Here is a 23,996-nt window from a genome sequence, read left to right as displayed (position 1 = left end):
TAAATACATAAAAATCCCTATTTATTTACATATTTATTTATTGCATGGGCCTGTTTTTTTTTTTTTTTTTTTGTAAAAAAATAAAAAATAAATAAATAATAAATAAAAAAATCTCCCTATGCAATAAATAAATAAATAAATAAATAAATTTTTTAAAATCCTCAATTAAATTTGTTATTATTATTATTATTTTATTATTTATTTTTTTACTTTTCAACCGTTTTAATATTTGAAACATTCAAGTGCTGACAGTGATTAAAACTTGCAGTGGTTTTGTTGATCAAAGAGTCTCAAGGTAACAGGAAATCAACAAATTCAATTCCATGTGTTTACCTAATACCAAACCTCTCTTATTTTTACATATTTTTTTTTTTTTACATTTTTACAGACTAGACAAGACTAATTATAAACCCGTGACCCATTTAGCTCAAGGTTACTGCTGCGTGTTGGCCTACATCGAACTCCCCTCATGTTTTACACCGGATCTTACAACCAGCCTGACAAATAAGAAGAAGAAGAGTACAAAGAGATTCAACGTCAACAGCTTTACTTTACATTTATTCAATTACAGGTGGTTTTATAGCTAAAAAATATTTAAAATGAGGGTTATCTCTCCACAGATCTGACCTGTAACTTGTTTGGTTTGGTCTCCATGACGATAGAAAGGTTTCAAGACAAAGAGATTCTCAACCGGTCTCAATGAAGAAAAGTATTTGATGGGCCCTCCACCTAAAAGTTACAGAAAGCACCTTTAAATACTCAGGACATATATGAAATGAAATCTTATCAATGCAAAAAAAAAAGGAGATATAGCTTTTAGATGTCATCCATGCATGTTTGAGTGATTTAGCAATCTCTCCCAGGCTGTATTTGAACCCTCCTTATGGTTAAAGGCAGAAGTCCGGACCTCATTTCCTAGTGAGCCAGAGTGTTGGAGACGTGTGGAGACACTTTTTGAAATATTCCATCCAGTCCTTGTATTTGCAGAGGTCACTGGTGCTAGACTAGTGCATGTTAATGGCCATAGTTAGCCTGCCGCTAAAAACAGTCTTACACACTCCACAAAACACCCGAAACAAATCTATTATTACACCAGACTGTCCATGTTAATGTCTGTGTTGACAGAATAATTTTAAAACCAACTTTGCATTTGAAGGATTTATGTCTGAGCAACAGCAGCGAGTTGTTCTTCCTGATTGAAAGCTCGGCAGAGGAGGACTGATATATGAGAAAATAGTCCCTCAACATGTGACAGTTCATGCGAATGCAAGATTAGTTTTATTTCAAACATTATTCTATCAACACAGACATTTACATGGACAGTCTGGTGTAATAATAGATTTTCTTTGGGTGTTTTGTGGAGTGGTTAAGACTGTTTTTAGTGGCAGGATAAACTATGGCCATTGACATGCACTAGCCTAGCACCAGCGACCTCTGCAAATACAAGGACTGGATGGAATATTTCAAAAAGTGTCTCCACACGTCTCCAACACTCTGGCTCACGAGGAAACGAGGCCCTATGTCCAAAATTCCGGACTGTCCCTTTAATGAAAGACATGCCTGAAGAAGTTTTAGATGTCTTCCATGCATGTTTGAGTAATTTAGTGATCTCTCCTAGGCCATATTTGAACCCTTCCTATGATTAACTGCAAGATTCTGTGCAATGCTCCACCCAAAAGCCTACAAAACCCATGCTCCCACACAAAAACATATTCACATTGGTTATAAGAAAATGTTTTTTTAAGTTGCCTGCAAAAATACTTTTCTTCTAAACTAGAGTTGCTAAATCAAATCCAAATTGAGATTCGAATGGACACAATTAGTGAATCGCAAAGGCTGCAATTTTTTTAAGTATAAAAATTTCCATCATTTCCTCCACAATCAACAAAATCTCTTGTTTTATTCAGCCTAAAAATGGCCCACACTGTAATTTAGATCTTTACAAATGTTCTGAAATGTGATAGTTTGTCAGTTCATCCAGATATAAATCGCAAAACGAATCACAAGGCTTCTCAGAAAAATCACAATTAGATGTTTTGTTGTTTTTTTTTACCCAAAATTCAGAGCCATATGCGTTGCGTTGTTGTGAGTGGATTGGAGTGGACGGCCTCTCCCTCTGAAGCAGCCCGGGTTGTGTGTGGCAGGTGCTTTTGCTCTCCGGAGGTCCTCTGGCGCTGTTTTGGCCCTGAACGCTGTGTTTAAATGAGAGCGCTGATGGTGCCTGAGTCTCCGCGTGGCCCCTGGACTCCTCCTGTTCGGAATGACTCCCCTCTCGCGCCCCCTCTCTCGCCGCCGCGCTCGCAGCTCATTCTTCAGGATCTAAATTTAAAAAGAAAGCTCATCTATCTACCCTCGCCCGCGGGTACTGCTACTGCTGCTGCTACTGCTGCTGCTACTGCTGAAACAGGCGAATACTGGTCAAAATAAAGTCGAAATATTTGACTTTTTAAAAATAAAGAATGTAGTTACTGTGTTTTATAAATATAATAATATAAAGCTCAGGTTATTGCAATGGCAGAAGCAGAAGCTGATAGGACACATCAAAATATTCCTAAAACCGAAATGCAACAAATTCATTTCTCTATTCTTATTGGTTTTATTATGAATGTATATTATTAGAGAGAGAGAGGGAAAGGGGACAGAGAGAGAGAGAGGGAGAGTAAGCAAAGTGAAGGAGGAAGAGAGATTAAAAGAGGCAGAAGAAGAGGAAATGTTCTATTCTCCAAGTGTCTATGACAGAGAGAGAAAGAGAGAGAAGGGGGGGGCGAGACAGAGAGACTAAGAAAGACAGACAGAGAGAGAGAAAGAGAGAAAAAGAATAGAGAGGTGGGGTGACAGAGAGAGAGAGAAAAACAGAGACAGGGAGGGAGACTGAGATACAGAGAGAGAGAGGGAAAAGTGACAGAGAGAGAACGAAAAAGAGACAGGGATTGAGACAGAGAGAGAAAGAAAAAGAGACAGGGATTGAGACAGAGAGAGAGAGAAAAAGAGACAGGGATTGAGACTGAGAGAGAGAGAAACAGAGAGAGAGGGAGAAACTGAGACAGAGAGAGAGAGAGAGTGAGAGAGAGAGGGGAAAGTGACAGAGAGGGACTAAGACAGGGAGAGATTGAGATGAGGGGGGGAGTGAGAGAGAAAGAAAAAAACAAGAAAGAGCGAGAGAAGAGAGAGAGAGAAACAGACAGGGAGAGAAACAGAGAGAGAGAAAGAAAAACAGAGACAGGGAGGGGGGACTGAGACAGACAGAGAGAGAGAAACAGAGAGACAGGGAGGGAGAGAGAGAGAAGCAGATACAGGGAAAAACAGAGAGACACAGAGAGAGGGGGGGACTGACAGAGAGAGAGAGAAAGAAAAAAAGACAGAGACTGAGAAAGACAGAGAGAGAGGGGAGAAAGTGACAGAGAGAAAGAAAAACAGACAGGGAGCGACACTGAGAGAAAGAGAAACAGAGAGACAGGGAGTGAGACAGAGAGAGAAAGAAAAACAGAGATAGGGAGAGATTGAGACGAGGGGGGAGTGAGAGAGAAAGAAAGAAAAACAGGGAGCAAGACAGAGAAAGAGAGAGCGAAACAGAGACAGGGAGAGAAACTGAGAAAGAGAGAGAGAAAGAAAAACAGACAGGGAGGAGAGACTGAGACAGACAGAGAGAGTTCAAGAGGCAGAGGAACAGAAAGCTACTATTTGATTTTGGGCGCTGTCCATGGTGCTGAAGTGTCTCTGAGTGTCCTATGAGAGAGAGATAAGAGGGAGGGAAAAGTCACAGAGAGAAAGAAAAATAGAGAGACCGGGAGAGGGACTGAGACAGACAAAGACAGAGAGCGAGTAAAAGAGTTAAAGGAAGAGAAAGATTCTATTTGATTTTGGGCGCTGTCCATGGTGCTGAAGTGTCTCTGAGTGTCCTATGAGACAGAGAGAAAGAAGGACAGAGAGAAAGATAGAGTAGAAGAGGTAGAGCAGCGGAAAGGTTGTACATTTAAGTATTTGGTAACTGGCCTTGGTCCTGAAGTGTCTCTGAGTGTCCTACGAGAGAGAATGAGGAGATGGAGAAAGAAAAATAGAGAGAGACTGAGACGGAGAAAGAGAAAGAGAGCACAAAACGCAGTAGAACGGAAAGGTGCGGTTTGATTTTGGGTGCTGTCCATGGTTCTGAAGTGTCTCTGAGTGTCTCATGAGAGAGACGAGAGAGGGAGGGAAAAGTGACAGAGAGAGAACAAGAACGACAAACAGAGAGAGAGCAGGAGAGGCAGAGCAGCGGAAAGGTTGTACTATTTGATTTTGGGAACTGTCCTTGGTGCTGAAGTGTCTCTGAGCGTCCTACGAGAGAGAGGAGAGAGGGAGGAGAGATAGAGAGAGAGAGGCGGATGAGTGGAAAGGTTGTACTAGTTGATTTCGGGCGCTGTCCATGGTGCTGAAGTGTCTCTGAGCGTCCTACGAGAGAGCGAGAAGAGGGAGGGAAGGAGACAGAGAAGGAAAGAGGGAGATGAGAAGAGAGAGAGAGAGGAGAAGAGGCAGAGGAGAGAGGAGTGGAGAGGTTTTCCAGTGGCTTCGGTGCGGATGCGTCGTCACGCTCGCCCCACAAGACTTCATCAAGAACCGGCCAATATCCAGTCCAACCAAATGTCACAAATGATAATAACGCAAATATGCCATAGAGAAGAACCCATAGCCACCTATTGATATTCTGGGGGTGCACTACATGTATGTCTGTGGTGGAATGTCCAGTAATGATCATAGTCACATAATGCACACACTTGTAAAAAAGACAGAAAAAAATAAAAAAGTACGTCAGGTAGGAAGGTATTATAATCGGCGTATAATGATGATGATTTAGTTTTGGGGACATGGCGACTGGGTGGCTAAGACTCTCGCCTCACAGCAAGAAGGTTCTGGGTTCAATTCCCACATCGCCCAAGCGTAAGTTTCCATGTTCTGCCTGTGTTTGGGTGAGTTTCTTCCATTAAACCAAAACATGCACAATAGGTCAAATCCTCCAGCTAAGAAAAGGCCTGACCAAGACTAGACCTAGAAGATCTGGAGATGGTCCCACTGTTTCTGTCAGGTTTAACCCAGACACACTGAAGACTGGGTCAAATGCAGGTTTAACCCAAGGGCACTTAAGGCTGTGTTAAATGTAGGTTTAGATGAGAAACACTGAAGGATGGGTCTTATGCAGGTTTAACCCAGACACACTGAAAGATGGGTAAAATGCAGGTTTAACCCAGAGATACGTAATTATGGGTCAAATGCAGGTTTAACCCAAAGACACTGAAGGATGGGTCAAATACAGGTTTGACCCAGGGACACTGAAGGGGATGGATCAAATGCAGGTTTAACCTAGACACGCTAAAGGATGGGTCAAATGCAGGTTTCACCCAGAGCCACTGAAGGTTGAGTCAAATGCAGACTTGACCCAGAGACAATTAAGGGGATGGATCAAATGCAGGTTTAACCTAGAGACACTTAAGGCTGGGTCAAATGCAAGCTCAACCCCAGAGACACTGAAAGATGGGTCCAATGCAGGTTCAACCCCAGAGATACTGAAAGACGGGTAAAATGCAGGTTTAACCCAAAGATGCTGATACATGGGTCAAATGCAGGCTTTAATCAGAAACACTGAAGGACGGGTCAAATGCAGGCTTTTCTCAGAAACACTGAAGGATGGGTCAAATGCAGGCTTTAATCAGAAACACTGAAGGACGGGTCAAATGCAGGCTTTTCTCAGAAACACTGAAGGATGGGTCAAATGCAGGCTTTACTCAGAAACACTGAAGGATGGATCAAATGCAGGCTTTACTCAGAAACACTGAAGGATGGATCAAATGCAGGCTTTACTCAGAAACACTGAAGGATGGATCAAATGCAGGCTTTACTCAGAAACACTGAAGGATGGATCAAATGCAGGTTCAACCCCAGAGACACTGAAGAATGGGTCAAATGCAGGTTCAGCCCCAGAGAAACAGAAGGATGGGCCAAATGTAAGTTTAACCCAAAGACACTGGAGGATGAGTCAAATGCAGGTTTAACCCAAAGACGCTGAATGATTCATTAAATGTAGGTTCAAACCAGAGATGTTGAAGAATAAGTCAAATGAAGGTTTACCTCAGAGACACAGAAGAATGGGTCAAATGCAGAGGACACATTTCCTGACGGGGGCAATAAAGGCTAAAGTGAAAGCTCAGTTTCTGGAGCATGTTTGGATACAGACATCAAATGGACTTGGATGGAGCGAAGATAAAGAAACTAGCCATCATTATATCTGCTCCAGTCTGTGCTTTGCTAACATTATAAAAGATGGATGAAAAACTCACTTGTGTGTGAAGAAGCAGCGAGCAGACTGAAGCCTCTATGGGCACACTGAAGCACGCTGCGCTAATCTACCTCCCAAAAGTCCTCATTTACACCGCCAGCTCGACCCAGCACAAATACAAGCAAATAAGGCCGGCAATGGAGTTAACCACATGGATTAGGTGTAGTCTTATTCCGTCAAATTTCTTTCTTTTTTTTTTTTTTGGCATTTTGTTCTCTCGGTATATAAGCTTTAATCAACTTGTATCTATAGAGCTATAAGGGACATTGTAACTTCAATTTCCTTTTCTTAAACTGCATTTTTCTCCCATTATGGACGTACGGGTCACCCCTTAAATTTTAATATTGATCTACGTCGACTTAAAAACTGGGTATTATGCAAAATTGACGACCATGTTATCAATGTCTGAAGAGGTTTTAGAGGTCGTCCATGCATGTGTCATCTTGCTCTTCCGGACCCTTTTCGAACCCTTCTTAACATTAGCTTTAAGATTCTGTACAAGGCTCCGCCCACAAGTCTGTTTCACATGACAACTGTCCATAAATATTCAAAAACAGGACACAAATCAATACACTACAACTTCACAAACCTGATGCAATAAACTAGAACAGTAGTTTAATTATTGGGATGCACGTTGATTGTGTTGTTATGGTGCTCTGAAGGGGGAGTGACTGAACAAAAGGAGTAAAGAATGGGTCAAATTCAGGTTTAACCCAAAGACACTGAATAATGGCTCAAATACAGGTGTAATCCAGAGGCACTGAAGGTTGGGACAAATGCAGGTTTAATCTAGAGACACTGAAGGATGGGTCAAATGCAGTTGTAACCCAGAGTCACAGAAGGATGGGTCAAATGCAGTTATAACCTAGAGACACCAAAGAATGAGTCAAATGCAGGTTTAAATCAGAGACATTAAAGGGTGGGTCAAATGCAGGTTTAAACCAGATAGACTGAAAGATGGTTCAACTGCAGGTTTAAACTAGAGAGACTGAAAGATGGGTTAAATGCAGGTGTAAGCCAGAGCCAATGAAGGATGGGTCAAATGCAGTAACTGAGAGACACTGAAAGATTTGTCAAAAGCAGGTTTAAACCAGAGATACTAAAGGGTGGGTCACATGCAGGACTGACCCAGAGACACTGAAGGATGAGTCAAATGCAGGTTTAACCCAGACGTACTGAATAATGGCTCGAATGCAGGTTTAAACCAGAGAGACTGAAGGATGGGACAAATGCAGGTGTAACCCAGAGACACTGAAGGATGGGTCAAATGCAGTTGTAACCCAGAGACACTGAAGGATGGGACAAATGCAGGTGTAACCCAGAGACACTGAAGGATGGGTCAAATGCAGTTGTAACCCAGAGACACTGAAGGATGGGACAAATGCAGGTGTAACCCAGAGACACTGAAGGATGGGACAAATGCAGGTGTAACCCAGAGACACTGAAGAATGGGTCAAATGCAGGTGTAACCCAGAGACACTGAAGAATGGGACAAATGCAATTGTAACCCGGAGGCACTCAAGGATGGGACAAATGCAGGTTTAAACCAGAGACACTAAAGGGTGGGTCAAATGCAGGTTTAAATTAAGGACAGTGAAGGATGGTTCAAATATAGGTTTAACCCAGAGGCACTGAAGGATGGGTCAAATGCAGGTTTAAACTAGAGAGACTGAAAGATGGGTCAAATGCAGGTTTAAACTAGACAGACTGAAGGATGGGTAAATGCAGGTTTAAAGTAGAGAGACTGAAAGATGGGTCAAATGCAGGTGTAACCCTCCCAGTCTCAATTCAAACCCTCCTTATGCTAAGATGTAAGATGCTGTACAAGGCTCCACCCACAAGCCTGTTTCACACGACAATGGTCCATAAATATTCAAAAACAGGATACAAAACAACACTACAACTTCACAAAGCTGATGCAATAAACTAGTACAGTATTTTCATTATCGCGATGCACACTGACTGTGTTTTGATGGTGCTCTGAAGGGGTAGTGACTTAACACAGGGAGCAAAGGGATGGAAGACTCAGAGCATCAAATGTTTTCACAGTGAATACCCCATAGAAATGTAAGACAGACGCTTTAACCTCATGTCTTATTTTATGAAGCAGAATCAGTTTGAAAAGTTTGCCCTCTCCCCTCTACACATTTCTAAGTTGATTTTCCGTTCGCCCAGGAGGCCCTGATCATGGCGAGCGTGGAGCACCCTCACCTGGTGCGCCTCCTAGGGGTGTGTCTGAGTCCTACCATCCAGCTGGTGACTCAGCTCATGCCCCACGGCTGTCTGCTGGACTACGTGCACGAACACAAGGACCACATCGGCTCCCAGCTGCTGCTCAACTGGTGTGTGCAGATCGCAAAGGTAAGGAAAAAACTTGACTATCACTACTGTTACTACTACTACTACTACTACTATTTGTCCAAACTTGGGAAAGACCAACCACATCTCTTCTCCAAAATGCTTGTAACATTCAGAACTAAATATACACCTTCTTTTACCTGAGATAAACAAAACTTTGGTGCTTTGATTGTTGATTCCGTGAAAGTCCATGCTCTTTCTCAATCCTATTTGTTGTATTTTTATTTACCTTTTTTTACTCTTAACCTGCAATGTTCGCTTTGACATGACCAGAGCACGCGTCTCTCTGATTGGTTAATCCGCCTGTCAATCATGTCCTAAAATTGAGGAGATATGGTACAGTTCCAGATCCTCTCGTCTTTGTAAAGTTTTGTGAAAGCGTCTGGTTCTGGTATGCCAGGTAATACCGTTAATAAAAATTTGAGTGCGAGAAAAGATTGTCAGAGTGGGCTAAAACTTTGACAAATTTAGAAATCCCCACCTCCCCTTTAGACCTCACCCCTCTCCTTTTTAGTCATCCAGACCCTGCCCTCACCCCCCTAACTTTCCCTTTAGTCCTCCAGATACCTCCTCACCCTCACACACACATACTCTCCCCTTTACTCCTTCAGAACCGCCCTTACTCCCTCCTCATGCTTCCCTTTAGGCCTCCAGACACCGCCCCCACACTCTCCTCTTTAGCCCTTGTTTTGATTGTGGTTGTGTGAAAAGTTTAGGTGTCTAGTCCCCTTTATTTTTTATTTACTTTCTTCAGCTAAAACATTGTCCAATTATCCCTCCTCCTCCTCTCTCTCCCCTTTAGTCCTCCTGCTCACTCTCCACTTCAGCCCATATTTTGACTGTGGTTACGTGCAAAGTTTAGGTGTTTTGTCGTTTTTAATTTATTTTATTTTTAACTTTCTCATCTAAACATTGTCCAATTACCACTACCCTTCACTTTCCCCTTTAGTCCACAAACTTCTATCCACCTCACTCCCCCCTTTACTCCTTCATACCCTCCCCACCTCACTCTCCCCTTTAGTCTTTAAACCTCTGTCCCCCTCGCACTCCCCTTTAGTCTTCAAACCTCTCTCCCTCTCACTCTCACCCTTTAGTCCTCAAACCTCTGCCCCCTCGCACTCCCCTTTAGTCCTCAAACCTCTCACTTCCTTATTTTCACTCCTTTAATCCTTAAACCTTTGTCCCCCTCGCACTCCTCTTTAGTCCTCAAATTTCTCTCCCCCTCACTCTCCCCTTTAGTCCTCCAGACCTATCCCCACCTCGCTCTCCTCCTTTAGTCCTCAAGCTTCTCTCTTCCTCACAACCCCCTTTAGTCCTACAGACCCCTCTCCCTCACTCTACCATTTAGTCCTCCTGCTCACTCTCCCCTTTAGTCCTTATTTTGACTGTGGTTGTATACAAAGGTTGGGTGTTTTATCCATTTTAGCCTTCTTTTGTTTTACTTTCTCATCTAAACATTGTCCAATTACCTTCCCGGGCTGGTGTTGATGGTCTGGTGTTGATGGTCTGGTGTTGATGGTCTGGTGTTGATGGTCTGGTGTTGATGGTCTGGTGTTGATCGTGTGGTGTTGATGGTGTGGTGTTGATGGTCTGGTGTTGATGGTCTGGTGTTGATGGTCTGGAGTTGATGGTGTGGTGTTGATCGGCTGGCGTTGATCATCTGGTGTTGATCATGTGGTGTTGATGGTCTGGTGTTGATGGTGTGGTGTTGATGGTCTGGAGTTGATGGTGTGGTGTTGATGGTCTGGAGATGATGGTGTGGTGTTGATGGTCTGGAGTAGATGGTGTGGTGTTGATGGTCTGGAGTAGATGGTGTGGTGTTGATGGTCTGGTGTTGATCGTGTGGTGTTGATGGTCTGCTGTTGATCGTGTGGTGTTGATCGTGTGGTGTTGACGGTCTGGTGTTGACGGTCTGGAGTTGACGGTCTGGAGTTGACGGTCTGGAGTTGACTGTCTGGAGTTGACGGTCTGGAGTTGACGGTCTGGAGTTGACGGTCTGGAGTTGACGGTCTGGAGTTGACCGTATGGTGTTGATGGTCTGGTGTTGATGGTCTGGTGTTGATGGTCTGGTGTTGATGGTCTGGTGTTGATGGTCTGGTGTTGATGGTCTGGAGTTGATGGTCTGGTGTTGACGGTCTGGAGTTGACGGTCTGGAGTTGATGGTCTGGAGTTGATGGTCTGGTGTTGTTCGTGTGGTGTTGATGGTCTGGTGTTGTTCGTGTGGTGTTGTTCGGTCTGGTGTTGATGTCTTGGTGTTGATGGTGTGGTGTTTGATCGTGTGTGTTGATCGTGTGGTGTTGATCGTGTGGTGTTGTTTGTGTGGTGTTGATGGTCTGGAGTTGATCGTGTGGTGTTGTTCGTGTGGTGTTGATGGTCTGGAGTTGATCGTGTGGTGTTGTTCGTGTGGTGTTGATGGTCTGGAGTTGATCGTGTGGTGTTGATGGTCTGGAGTTGATCGTGTGGTGTTGATGGTCTGGTGTTGATGGTCTGGTGTTGATGGTCTGGTGTTGTTCGTGTGGTGTTGATGGTCTGGAGTTGATGGTCTGGTGTTGACGGTCTTGAGTTGACGGTCTGGAGTTGATGGTCTGGAGTTGATGGTCTGGTGTTGTTCGTGTGGTGTTGATGGTCTGGTGTTGTTCGTGTGGTGTTGTTCGTGTGGTGTTGATGGTCTGGTGTTGATCGTGTGGTGTTGATCGTGTGGTGTTGATCGTGTGGTGTTGATCGTGTGGTGTTGTTTGTGTGGTGTTGATGGTCTGGAGTTGATCGTGTGGTGTTGTTCGTGTGGTGTTGATGGTCTGGAGTTGATCGTGTGGTGTTGTTCGTGTGGTGTTGACGGTGTGGTGTTGTTCGTCTGTTGACACGTGTGCTGACGTGTCGGCCGTGTTTGTTTTGAACCCTCCCGTCTCCTTAACGCGCCACATTCCCACCCGGCGTGCGTCCGTCAAATAAGTGCCAGGGAAACAAATTAACTAATTAGGTCCCCCCTGTCAGAGTCTGTGAGGAGCCAGAGGAAGAGAGGTACAGATGGACAGATCGTGTGGAGAGGTGTGGGGCTGAGGCTATCAAGAACTGCACCCAAATATTCAGGACAATTTGATAAGAATTCAGCATTTTAGAGTAATATTACATATTAGTAGTAAGGATACAAATAAATTATAATAAATAAATAAAAAAGTGGGAATGAACTGTACTGTCCCTATGTAAATGCATGCAAGATTTTCGCACATAAAATAATAAAAAAATACATAAATAAATACAAATAAAATAAATTGAAATTAAAATAAAAATTTATAAAAAATAAACAATACATAAAAATTATAAAAATAAACAATATATAAATAAATAATAAATATAAAATAAAATACCAAATAAATTAAAATAAATAAATAACAAAATAAATTAAATTGAATTAAAATGTTTAAATAAAAAAAATGAATAATACATAATAAATACAAATAAAATTATCTGAAATAAAAATTTTAAATAAATAAAAATAAAAATCAATTTTAAAAAGTAATACAAATTAAAATACAAATAAATACAAGTTTAAATAAAAATTATATTAAATTTTACTTGATTTTATGTAATTTAATTTAAAAACACTGTGCTCATTACACCAATATTTTGATAACACTGAAGATCATGGGATGCAGGTTTTTTCTTTCTTTTTTAATCAACAATTTATTATTATTAGTGATAGTAGTTCTGGTTAAATAAAAGATTGTCAAGTTGTAAACAGAATTGCACTTACAAAAATAACACTAAATCCTGAAGTAATACCTTGGAACAAACACTGTAATACTTTCACAGATGAAGCTAGCTCTGTCACAGCTAACTGCAGGGTTCGCTTAGCTCCTTTGTCGGCTCCGCGTGTGCTTTCCCGCGATTACCCACGATGCACCAGACATCTGCGGGAGGCTGGACCAGCTGTGCGGAGAGATGGGACTAAAACTAGCCTGATTTAGTTATCAAGACTCCGCTACCGCCGCGCTCGCTAATCGATTTGGCGCGCGTCTGTATTCGCCGCACTACTGCTAGCGGGATTCAAGACCGACAAGGGACTTCTCTTACTAACAAAGATGTCATTTGAAGCAAGCGTTCAAGTAAGTAAAAGCAGACTTGGTTTTAAAATACAAACAATGACAGTAGAGGGTGCAGGGAGTCCATCTGCTGGGATACTGAAAGGTAAAGCAGTTTGAATAGGCTGGAAAACAATAACTAAAATTCTTTCTGGGCCTAAACTTCCAGGAACTGCAGTACCAATGGAGTGGCCACTAAAATTATGCTTTTTTTCGTCAAAGTTTTGCGAAATACATTCATAACTCTCGATATGAACGAACAATATTTAAGAAGTTAGAAATGCCTTTAAAACAACAAATTTTCTACCGATGTATGTGCAGTTTAACTAAGGGTAGTTGAGTATAAATATGTTTCCATTACTATGTACAATCAGGTACCGTATCTATGGAAACGGACCACATCAATATCCATAGAAATTCTTTAGATATAATTATCCGTCCAGCTTTAACCAGTCAGTGGCCATGGTTATCTGATGTTTTTTTTTGTTGTCGTTGTTGTTTTTTTGTTTTTAATTCTGAATTACTATAACTACTACATATAAGTGCTGTATAAGTACTGTATTACAAGTACTTTTGTACTAACTGTCCCTGACAAAAGAGCCTCATGGCAGTATTCTGAGACACAACAGCCTCTTACACAAAGCTGGGTCACTGGAAGTAAAATAATGTGTGAAAAACAAGGCAGATTGAGTGAAGACATAATTATAAACATTAGGGGTGTAACGATATCCAAGTGTCACAATACGATATTGTCTTCACGGTACAATATTTATTGCGATATCATGGGGGTGGAGAGGCTAACGATTAGAGATGTAACAATATCTAAATCTCTTAGTACAATATTTTCATGATATACATCTCACGATACGATATTTATTGTGGTATTTTGTGGAGGCAAACAAAACTGTGAATATGATACTTTTTCTTCTCAAAATGCCTTGACAAGACTAAGACTTAAAGTGCTTACAACTGTTATTTCTTCTTGTAGTCTGCAATGAAATGGAGCAAAGGATCATGGTCTTTTTTTAGCTTTTGCCGACCATAACTCTTCATTTAAACAAAGACACTTGTAATTCGATATATTGTAATGGTCCACGATACTATTGAGAGAACTTTGACGATACAATATTATGATATTTTGGTTATTGTTACATCCCTAATAAAGATACATTATAAGGCAGCAAGAGGCAGATAACAAAGTACAAGTTAACTAATGTATGGCTTATAGAAGTGATTATATGAACAATTCTTTAAAGATTTCCATCACAAACCCTGTCTAATTTCCATTTCCAAACCTCTTTTTTGAACCCAGCATTATCATCTACCTATCCTTCAATTCAACTTAATTCTATTCTTTTCTTTTTTTATTTATTGATCCCTTTTCTCCCTCTGGCCAAACCAAAACCCCCAACATCTTCCACGTGACTCCCTTGGGCGCCGAAATCTCCTCAGATCTTTACAAACGGGTTACTATGACAACCCCAACCCCACCTGTAAACCCGGAGATAAGCCCGCTCGCATTATTCACTATTCTGTTCTTCCCAAACCTCATCTTTACCATCCTCTTTTACAACAAAGAAGCAAGAAGCGCGGCGGCCATTTGGGGTGATTGAGCGAATTGGGAAATCGATGCGGAGTCAATAGGGCTTATCTTTTTCCATTATTAGTGGTACGTCTGCAGTAATGAGATGGAGACAGGGGAATCCGCCGTGATCCAGGGAGATACGGAGGCTCTGCTTATGTCATTTGGACCGGACGGATGACACAGGCTTTACGCTGAGAGCGGACGTATGTCGTATAGTGAAGCGACGAAGTTGGTGAAAAAATAAGAAAAGATGTGGAAACGAAAGAAGAGTTTGGTCTTAGTAATGTTTTGATTTTTTCAGACATGTTTAACGCACAAACCCTGCATATTTAGGCATATAGAGGTCTTCTTTCAAACTGAAAACTTGCTGTTCAATCTTGTGATTTCATGTGGTAATACAGGAAGTGCTCCACTGTGTTTTTAAACTCCACACACCTTCATTGGAATCAGTGTAGAGCACAAAGTTGCCTAAAACTGGCTGGAACTTGGAAGTGTGCCATTGGAGGTCAGATGAATAGATCAAATTAAATGTATTTGAAAAAAAAATTGAATATTAAAAAGTACATACCAAAAATACCAAATTAAATAAATATGTAGAACAGACGTCATCAATCTAAGACTGCGTTTACACTGAAACGAATCCACGTATCACCGTATCGGAAACAATCTGCGTCCACACACATCGTTTCTGTGTTTCCGCAATCCTTCCCTATCCACACAGCTTTGAGCATATTTGTTTACATTTTACAGAAACAAAACTTAAAACGGAAACGCATGGCTCATTTGCATAAACTAAGCAAAATACTCCTTGTGCGCTGATGTGGTTCAGCTTCTGTCGGACTAAAGGACACGACTCAGTGGAATATGAGTGTTCTTTCTGTGACAGAGGGGTGTGTCAGCTTCTCCTGGAGGCAGCCTGAACAGAGAATCTTAAAAAAAGAGACTTGGAGAGTTAAAACAGTTCTCAGACATCTCTATATTAGTTCAGGCAGGTACAGGTCTCAGATTCAAGTTGATTATTACATGATTCAGCCTACACAGCGTTTCTTTGCGTCGTCATCCCTGGACAACGCCCCTTAGATGACGTCCCGCATTCTCATACACAGAAAACCAGGTGCCTTTATACTAGCATAACTTGAGTTAGCATCATCAGCAGAAACATACACAGCAGTTTTAACCCAACACGTGTTTATCATAGATTGGCATATGCTAAAGGTTGGAGACCCACCCCTTTGCTGTCCCATTTACACTCATAGTCCCTCTGACTTCATATCCCAACCCCATTGACACTCCAAAGTCCAGAAACACACACATCATGTCAAGGAACTAATTATGGTGAATTAACCTGAATGAAACTTTAAAAACACAGAGAATAAGCTCACAGGTGTTCTGCTGATGGTGAGTCTGTTCTGCTTCTATCGCATTGGAGGTGATTCATGTTAAACTTTTCAGAGATTATACGTCTGCAGGTCGTACACACAGACTGTATGTATGACTGGACATATATTCTAGCCTCTTAGCGTTTTGGCAGTGAATTTCTTTGCGGTGCATAGAACTACGTCAGTGTATCAGTGTTTTCAGGCGTCCACACAGTGCAGGATCAGATCTGTACTCAGATGAATTCGTGGGAGCTGGCAGCACGAGATGGTTCCCTCTTTGGAGCCGTTTTCCATCGGAATAGTGTGAACGATGACACTGCATCCACAACGAAAACAACTCGAATACATACTAGTGTGGAGAGGGCCTAAAGCCTGCCGGCCGACTCCAGCCCGCCACTTCCCTTTGACCGGCCCCCAGCCCCTCTGCCTGACTCCACTTGAACTGGCCCTGTGAGGCAATCCTCAAATATTGTCATGGCCTACTTTTTGAAATTACTTTTTGGCAAATAATAACACGTCTGCATCTTCTATTTTGTTGATTTTTTCACTTAATAAGTATATTTATGTGAATGTGTATTTATACTGATATTTAAATAATTATATGACTTTGGGGGGCAGGGGTGCTACTTGGATATACAAAAATAGTGCAGAATAGTCCTTTCGGTGCCCTTCGGTGTAGAGACCAGTCGCAAATACAAAGTTGAACAAACTGAGGGACTCAAAAAGTACAAAATAAGTAAAAGCCTTTAATATCACATGGCAGATAAAGTTAAAATCATGCCTAATTATATGAAGTATTTACATTTTTCACAGAATTTGCTGCAGAATTTTGGTCACTTGACAAGCTCGAGATCAAACAGTGAGAGTCAACGCACGCGCAGAGCTCTGTAGTGCAGTAAAGAACAGCAAAACAGCTTGTGTTAAAGTACAAAAACTTAACAGAGAGAGCCGAGTTTTCAAAGAGCAGTGGATGACCAATGTAGTTTGTCTGACATGTAAAGAAAGTGTGGTGGTTTTCAAAGAATATAATCTGCGCCGTCATGGTTGTACAATTCTGTTATATGGCCAATCCGACCTGACCCTGGCCCCCATCACAGTCAGGAGCCATAATGTGGCCCCCTGAGAAAACCCCAATATAGAATGTCAATATTTAAAATGGACTTTTTAGAGCGTTTAACCATGTTCTAGTTGTTTCCTTCTCATTGACCGTCTGAAGTTGTATTTGGAGTGATTCGTGCATGTTTGAGTCATCTTTAATCTCCTGTATTCAAGACGTAATTTCTCTGATCTATTCTTGTTTTCACCACCACCGGTATATGCTCACTGCGATGTCCTTACTTCATTCGACAATTTGATTTTCATTTTTATCTGTGACACACTTAGAATTCGGCAGCGTTACGTATTTTGGTGCACATGAAAAAAGTGAAATCCACTACTTGCAGCTACATGTGACTCTTTGTTGTGGTGACGTTTACGGTGACGTCAGCTCCCATTGAGCACCGCAGTTTCATTACTCAGAAGTCAGTATATTTGTTCCTTTTATTAAAGCGTATTGAGATTTAAAATGTCCAAATGAAAACCTAATGATGCACAGATGTCACAGATTATAAATAAAGAGCACACACAAACAAGACGTCCTCATTAAAGGTCAAATGCTTTACTCCAAATGAGATTATTAGGGTTATTACTTTGTAATAACTGTACTTTGGAAAAGTTTCACAGTGTGGTTTTAAACGTTTTTATTATCATGGAGACCAAACCAGTTCAAGTTACAGGTCAGATCTGCGGAAAGGCAACCCCACTCATAGTCAGAATGCCTTTTTTTGAGGTATTTTTGAGAAATAAAACCACCTGTAATTGAATAAATGTAAAGTTGAGCTGTTTAAAGTCATACTGTGGAACATTCCAGAACAAAAACAATGACGTATCCATAGAAACAAGCAGGTGACAGACTCCCTAACCAAAAAATAATCATACTGTAAGCACCTTTATGTTGTATCAATCTGTTTATTTATTTTATATTCAGATTTTTACATTTTAACATTGTAGAAAATTCAAAAAGTCCAATAATCTTTCACAAAATACAATGTACTTCTTTCAAATACTACAAATATTATTATTACTATTTACTCTCAATGGCTGAACCACTGCGTAAACCTATACTTTCTTTGTGTCTTCAATAATTTCGACAAATAATTTTCAAATTTGGACTCATTCTGAAATCCATTGTTCGTTTTTCCGGGTGTATTTTTGCTGTATGGAAAAGCACGTTGTTGTTCTACTGTAGGACACTTCTTTGCATGTGTTTTTGTTTCATTATTTTTGTTATATGTATTTCTTTCATTCACGTAGCCCACCCTATGTAGCCCACTCACCCACTCTCCCCACTACATGTCCGCGCGACTCATAAATAAGTCCCCCCGCTCTCCAGATAATCACGGGGAACCAGAGAGCATCCTTCCCAAAGCGTGCAATTTTCTCGCAAAAAAAAAGGGGGGGGTGAATAATTTTGCTGGCGCGCGCCTCGGAAAAAAAAGCGATTGTGGATGCGGTGGGAGCGAGGGGCGGGATCGGATAGCGGAGACACAGGGGGGACGGCTCAGGCAGGTATTATGAGAGTCTGGAGGTCAAGGCATGGATGGAGAGAACTACAATTCGGCGGCTCGTGTAGAGAAGGAGTCCTCTAAAGTAAAGTTCGGTGGAAGAAGAACCAGGGGGAAAGTCCATGTTGTGTTTTTAGTTTGTCTTCTTTTTTTTTTTTACTCTTTTTGTCAGTGGAAAGAAGTGGTATTGATACTGTGCAGCTGAGTGTGCGATGCTAACTGAAGGCACTACTCTGTCTGATGCTCTATTAGATTTATTTTAACTCAATCTGACAATAAAAAGCTGATTTAGTTGGACATACAACAACTCGAACTCCAAAAGGGGGCCATGGATACTGATATACAGTCGTCCCTCGCTATATCACGGTTTACCTTTTGCGGTCGTGTATGAATGTGCATTGCGTTCCTCCTCCTGCGTTCTGATTGGTTAAGGTACTGCAGATCATTGTCAATCGATCTCCTCCGTGCTGTGTCTTCGGTACAGTACAGAATGCGTTCAGCTGCCAAATTTAGATAAACTTTCGATCTCTAGCAGTGTGATTCTGAAGAAAGTTTCTCTCCGACAAAATCCAAAATGTCGACAAAACATTCTGCACCAACAAAGGCTCCTGCGGTCGCACCCAAAAGGCAGAGGAACCACCAACCATCGCACCAAAAGTTGGACTTCTGGACGTGCTGAAGTGCAGGACTCTAACACCCACGATAAACGAGGGACCACTGTAAACATTTTTGGTTTAAATCTTTTGTGTATTTTTTCTTGAGCTTTCAGACAATCTTAAAACATTTTCGCCAGTGTTCGCTAACGTCTGCATTGTGTCTCCATGGTAACAGCTGAACATTTCACCATAGAGACACATGTGGAACACCCCCAGCGTGATATTACACAGTGGTAGAGTGGATTGGTTGGTGGTTCAAATCTAGTTTTCGTTAGGGTTGTGTTTATTGCACTGAAAAACGCATGACCTTAAGCATAAGCAGGCTTGCATCTCCATAAACCTGACTCTTATTTGGATTCCTGCTTGTTTCCATGGACACAGTATGGCTTATATTCTGAAGGTTTAAACTTTCTATTTTCGTGGAATGGTGCAGGATACTTTCCACCACCAGAAAGTTACTTAAAGATACTGGAGCTTTAACAGGGACTTTTAGAACGTTTATGGTGAAAATGAAAACAATAAAATACAGAAATCAGTATTTATAGTTATTAGGGATGTAACAATAACCAAAATATCGTGATGTCGTATCATCAAAAGTCTCACAAGAATATCGTGGGCTGTCACAACATATCGAACTACACATTCCTTTGCTTAAATTGATGGTTTTATAGGAGCAACGGCTTATAAACATTGGGAATTACATATCCCATGATTCATTTCAGTGCAAACAACATGAAGAAATATGTTTTTTACTTTAATTCTTGGGATTATGACAGAAATAATTCACACCAAAATCTTGTCAAGGTATTTTAAAAGCAAAAACGTGTCCTATCTGCAATTATATCAGCCTATCACAAAATCAGAGTTAGTATTAGGCTAATTATGTGTTGTTGTTATTATCATTATTATTAATATTATTATTATTTGCTGCAATAGGTGTTGAGGCTAGGTGTGGTAAACGATACACACACAAGACAATAATAAAAAGGTTGAGGTTTATTAAAAAACAATAAGGCCACTGGTTATAAACATTAAACAACAGCCTCTCGTTAAAAACACCCCTGAACAACATCACTGAATGAAGCAATCAGGCAAGAAATAGCCACGCATCGGGCAGCACCAGGGCCAAAGTGGGCATGGTACGCGAGGGTACGCCATCCACACACTTCTCCTGATGTGAGATATAACTTAAATGTGAAAACTGGAGCTACTGACACTGGTGAAAACAACCTGCATAGGCTCATGATACCTGCACTACTGTCCTATGGAGACTGGACATGAGGGACCGGGATTAAACAGGGACTAAAACAGGACCAGTGGCAGCTGGTGGTGTAATGTTTATTTTATATTTATGAATAATATATGTATTATAGGCTATAGTATTATAACAAATGGCAGAGACAGACATTTTGGTTACGAGTGGCTGAACTATATCAGAGCATAATGAAGAGTCACGCGAAAACTTTACGCAACAACACAACGTAACACGCCGCTCACACCCAGACCAACAACGTCAATAAAACTACAATAAGATAAGAGGCTCTGGTCACAACATGAACACAACAATAACACACGACATCAGCGCCGCTCCTACAGCACACGACAGAACAACCAGAGCAGCTCCACCGCACCCACCAGCTCATTTACGCACTTCATATTTATCCAAAACTAATGAAAACCAGCCTCTTACCTTCTCCAGAGACTGAAGCAGAGTGTTTCCTCTGTCCACTGTCCCGCTGGTTCTGTCTCCAAAAGTCTATTGTCCAGTATGAAGAGATGAAACTGGTCCAAATCCCGGTCCAGTCAGGTCCGTGACGCGAGGTCCAGGAGCCGAATGCACGAGCTGGTTGTAAAACTAAAACTTAATCCCACTTGCTACTTAAATCTGAAAGTTCCACCAGTCCATATCAGCACCAGGTAGATTTATACCTCTGCGCTACGTCCAGGTCAAACTTTTACACCCAGAAACGAGCGGGCAAAGGCGGATAGACTTTATCCTCTGCCTGACCCCGGCGGCGGCAGCGAGAGCTCCAGCCCGGTGGCAACTACCCCAGCCCCGGCAGCGACTGTCTCGGGTCCCGCCGGCGGGTCTGTCAGTGGGTCTTTGACTCTGTCTTTAAAAAGTAGTGAATAAGTACGCGCAGCCGTGACGTGACTGGGGGTGGGGCATCCAGCGGCCGTGCTGGGGGGCACGGCCCTCAAATGCCCCCCCTTGCCGCCGACACCATACAAAATGTCGCGATAAATATTGTACCGTGAGATGCTTATCATAATAATATTGTACTGAGAGATTTGGATATTGTTACATCCCTAATTGTTATAGATCATTTTATTTGTATTTATTAAAAACAAAAATAATAATAAAAAGTTCTCACAAAAGGTTTCGTTCTAATTAAATAACACAACAAAAACTTTTGTAACAAATTCTTAAATCAGGGTGCAACAGGTAAAGAGTCTTTTAAGAGATGGTTGATAGTTTGAATCCAGCTCTAGCTAGTTTATATTTTATTGTTGTTGTGTCCTTGGGCAAGCTACATGCAGGTACATTTGACTAAGATGTGTGGACTGTTTTTTCAATCATTTATAGAGGTCTATTTCGCTATTTTTACATCCGATCATCACATATGACACTCTCCCCGCCCTCCCATTCCCATCGCCATGACGACAGCGCGGACAAACAGCGACCTTATTTGGGCACGGCGGTCGGCGGAGGGCAGGTAGCCGCGGTTGTGTGAGTGGATTGGCGCGGGGCCGAGTGGCGGGCAGTCCCTCTTCATCACTGAGTGTTTTGGGCATTGGGATAATAGGGGCCATTTATCTGAGCGGCCCCCATGAAGACAGTGGCCCCTAGACTGGCTAACACACACACACATACACACACACACGGTTACACTGCGAGGTCCTGCACGCTGTATTTACTCATAATATTTCTTCTAACCTGTCAGTAGTCTCTTCTTTTTGTCAATGTTGTGTCATCTTGCCCAGGTGTAATGGATAACTAAAAGTACTTTTCAAAATACGCAATGTTTATGTTTTGTTTGTTCACCTAAAGGTCCTACATTACACAAAAATTACTGTTGTGAGCTTTAAATCATGTTAGAATGTTACCTCGTGATGTCATGTGGTAATACAGGAAGTGCTCTTCTGTGTTTTTAAACTCCATACACCTTCAGTAGAATGAGTCTAGAGCACAAAGTTCCCTAAAGCTGGCTGGAACTTCGTTAACAAATGTGCTGTTGGAGTCCAGATGAATAGTTCAAATGAAATAGGTAAAAAACAGAATGTATTAAAAAGTACATACCAAAAATACCAACTAAAATAAATAAATAAACAATGTGCATATTTGAAGGTCCATTGTGTAACTTTTCTGCCGGAAGGTCTGTCAAATGCTTTTCTCCATGGAGCTGTTATTGCTTTGTCTGGAATGTTTCGCAGTATGGTATTAAACCTTTCTATCTTCATGGAGACCAAATCAGACCAAGTTATAGGTCAGATCTGTGGAGAGGCGTCCCCGCTCACAGTCAGAATGTCTGTTTTTCTAGGTATTTTTGAGTTATAAAACCACCTGTAATTGAATAAATGTAAGGCAGAGCTGTTTAATGCCATACTGTGGAATATTCCAGGCAGAGCAATGACTTATCCATGGAAACAAGCGGGTGACCGACACCCAAACCAAAAAGTTACAAAAAAAAATTACATTGTACGCACTTATGTTGTATACATTGTAGAGCATTCAAAAACAGACCTGGAGTTGTGTTTTGTTTCATTCACATTCACATGTTTGAGTAATGCTGGTTTATTGGACCGTTTACATTTGGTTTACTAGACTGTTGCTCTAAAGGGGGAGTGACTCAGAATTGGGAGCAAAGGGAGATGAGACTATGTTTGTAGCAAAAGTTTAAAGTAAAGAGAATTCTGTAACTGTTAACCACATGGGCCAGAACTCCTCTAATTTATACAGAAACTATAATGTGAAAAATAAAATATGTTTTCACTTTATTTTGTTGAAATCAAGTTTAAAAGTATCAGAAAAAATGTGTCTCTCTACTCTCTACTTCTTGTCATTTCCAATATATTTTCAGCTTTTCTTCACAAACTTCTCCTTGATTAGTATAAAAGCATAATTTACATTTACAACAGATATTATCCCATGAACTTAAGTAAAAATTAGAGAATCGTCAACACCACTTTCAGGTTAAGAGTCAATGTAAATCTTTTTGGCTGTATCTTAAAGGTGGATTATGTAACTTTTCTGCCAGAAGGTCTGGATTGTGTAACTTTTCTGCCAGAAGGTCTGGATTGTGTAACTTTTTTGCCGGAAGGTCTGGATTGTGTAACTTTTCTGCCGGAAGGTCTGGATTGTGTAACTTTTCTGCTGGAAGGTCTGTCGAATGCTTATCTCCACAGAAATGTTATTGCTTTGTCTGGAATGTTGTTAAACCTTTCTATCTTCATGGAGATACCAAACCAGACCAAGTTACAGGTCAGATCTGTGGAGAGGCGACCCCGATCACAGTCAGAATCCTTGCTTTTCTAGGTATCCATGGAAACAAGCAGGTGACGAAGCCCCAACCAAAAATTCACACAAAAAAGGAAAGTTAAAGTGCACATGGCGGGTTTTTATTATCAAATTTTCAAAGTTTTACATCAATCGATAAGCAATTTGCGAAGAAAAGTTGAAAAATATGTGGAAAATTACAGGAAGTAAAGAGTTCTCTTTTGGACACCACACTGGGAGAATTCTGTCTAAAAATTTGTCACAATTTACACGTAAAAAACACATTTTCCTGACACTTTGAACATAATTTCAACAAAATAAAAGTGTTTTCTTGTATTTTTACTTGTCAAATCAAAACGTCTGTATACATTAGAGAAATGTTAGTCTTGCGAGGTAACAGTAATGGAATCCCCTGGCGTGATGTCATGATTTCCAACCAAGATGTCAAATTTAAAACCTACAAATTGGTCAAACTGGGGGAAAAAAAAGACTAAAATTTCATCTTAAGTCTGACATGTAATGATCTTAACA

At 41.2% G+C, this 23,996-nt stretch overlaps 1 protein-coding gene across 1 annotated transcript in view; it reads left to right on the top strand.

Annotated features, from left to right (window-relative positions):
* The window catches only part of LOC110170911 (receptor tyrosine-protein kinase erbB-4), a gene marked incomplete at its 5' end in the record, with an annotated part of 420,000 nt that overhangs the window by 304,291 nt on the left and 91,713 nt on the right, over positions 1-23,996 (top strand). Inside the window, one exon of the mRNA XM_055166723.1 lies at positions 8,483-8,668. Coding sequence (XP_055022698.1) covers positions 8,483-8,668 — 186 coding nt within the window. The remainder of the gene's footprint in view (positions 1-8,482; positions 8,669-23,996) is intronic.

This window comes from Boleophthalmus pectinirostris, unplaced genomic scaffold, assembly GCF_026225935.1.
Source record: "Boleophthalmus pectinirostris isolate CB_2022bp ecotype Guang Dong unplaced genomic scaffold, ASM2622593v1 HiC_scaffold_11, whole genome shotgun sequence".
Lineage (NCBI taxonomy): Eukaryota > Metazoa > Chordata > Actinopteri > Gobiiformes > Gobiidae > Boleophthalmus > Boleophthalmus pectinirostris.
This window is presented reverse-complemented; position numbering and strand designations above follow the sequence as displayed.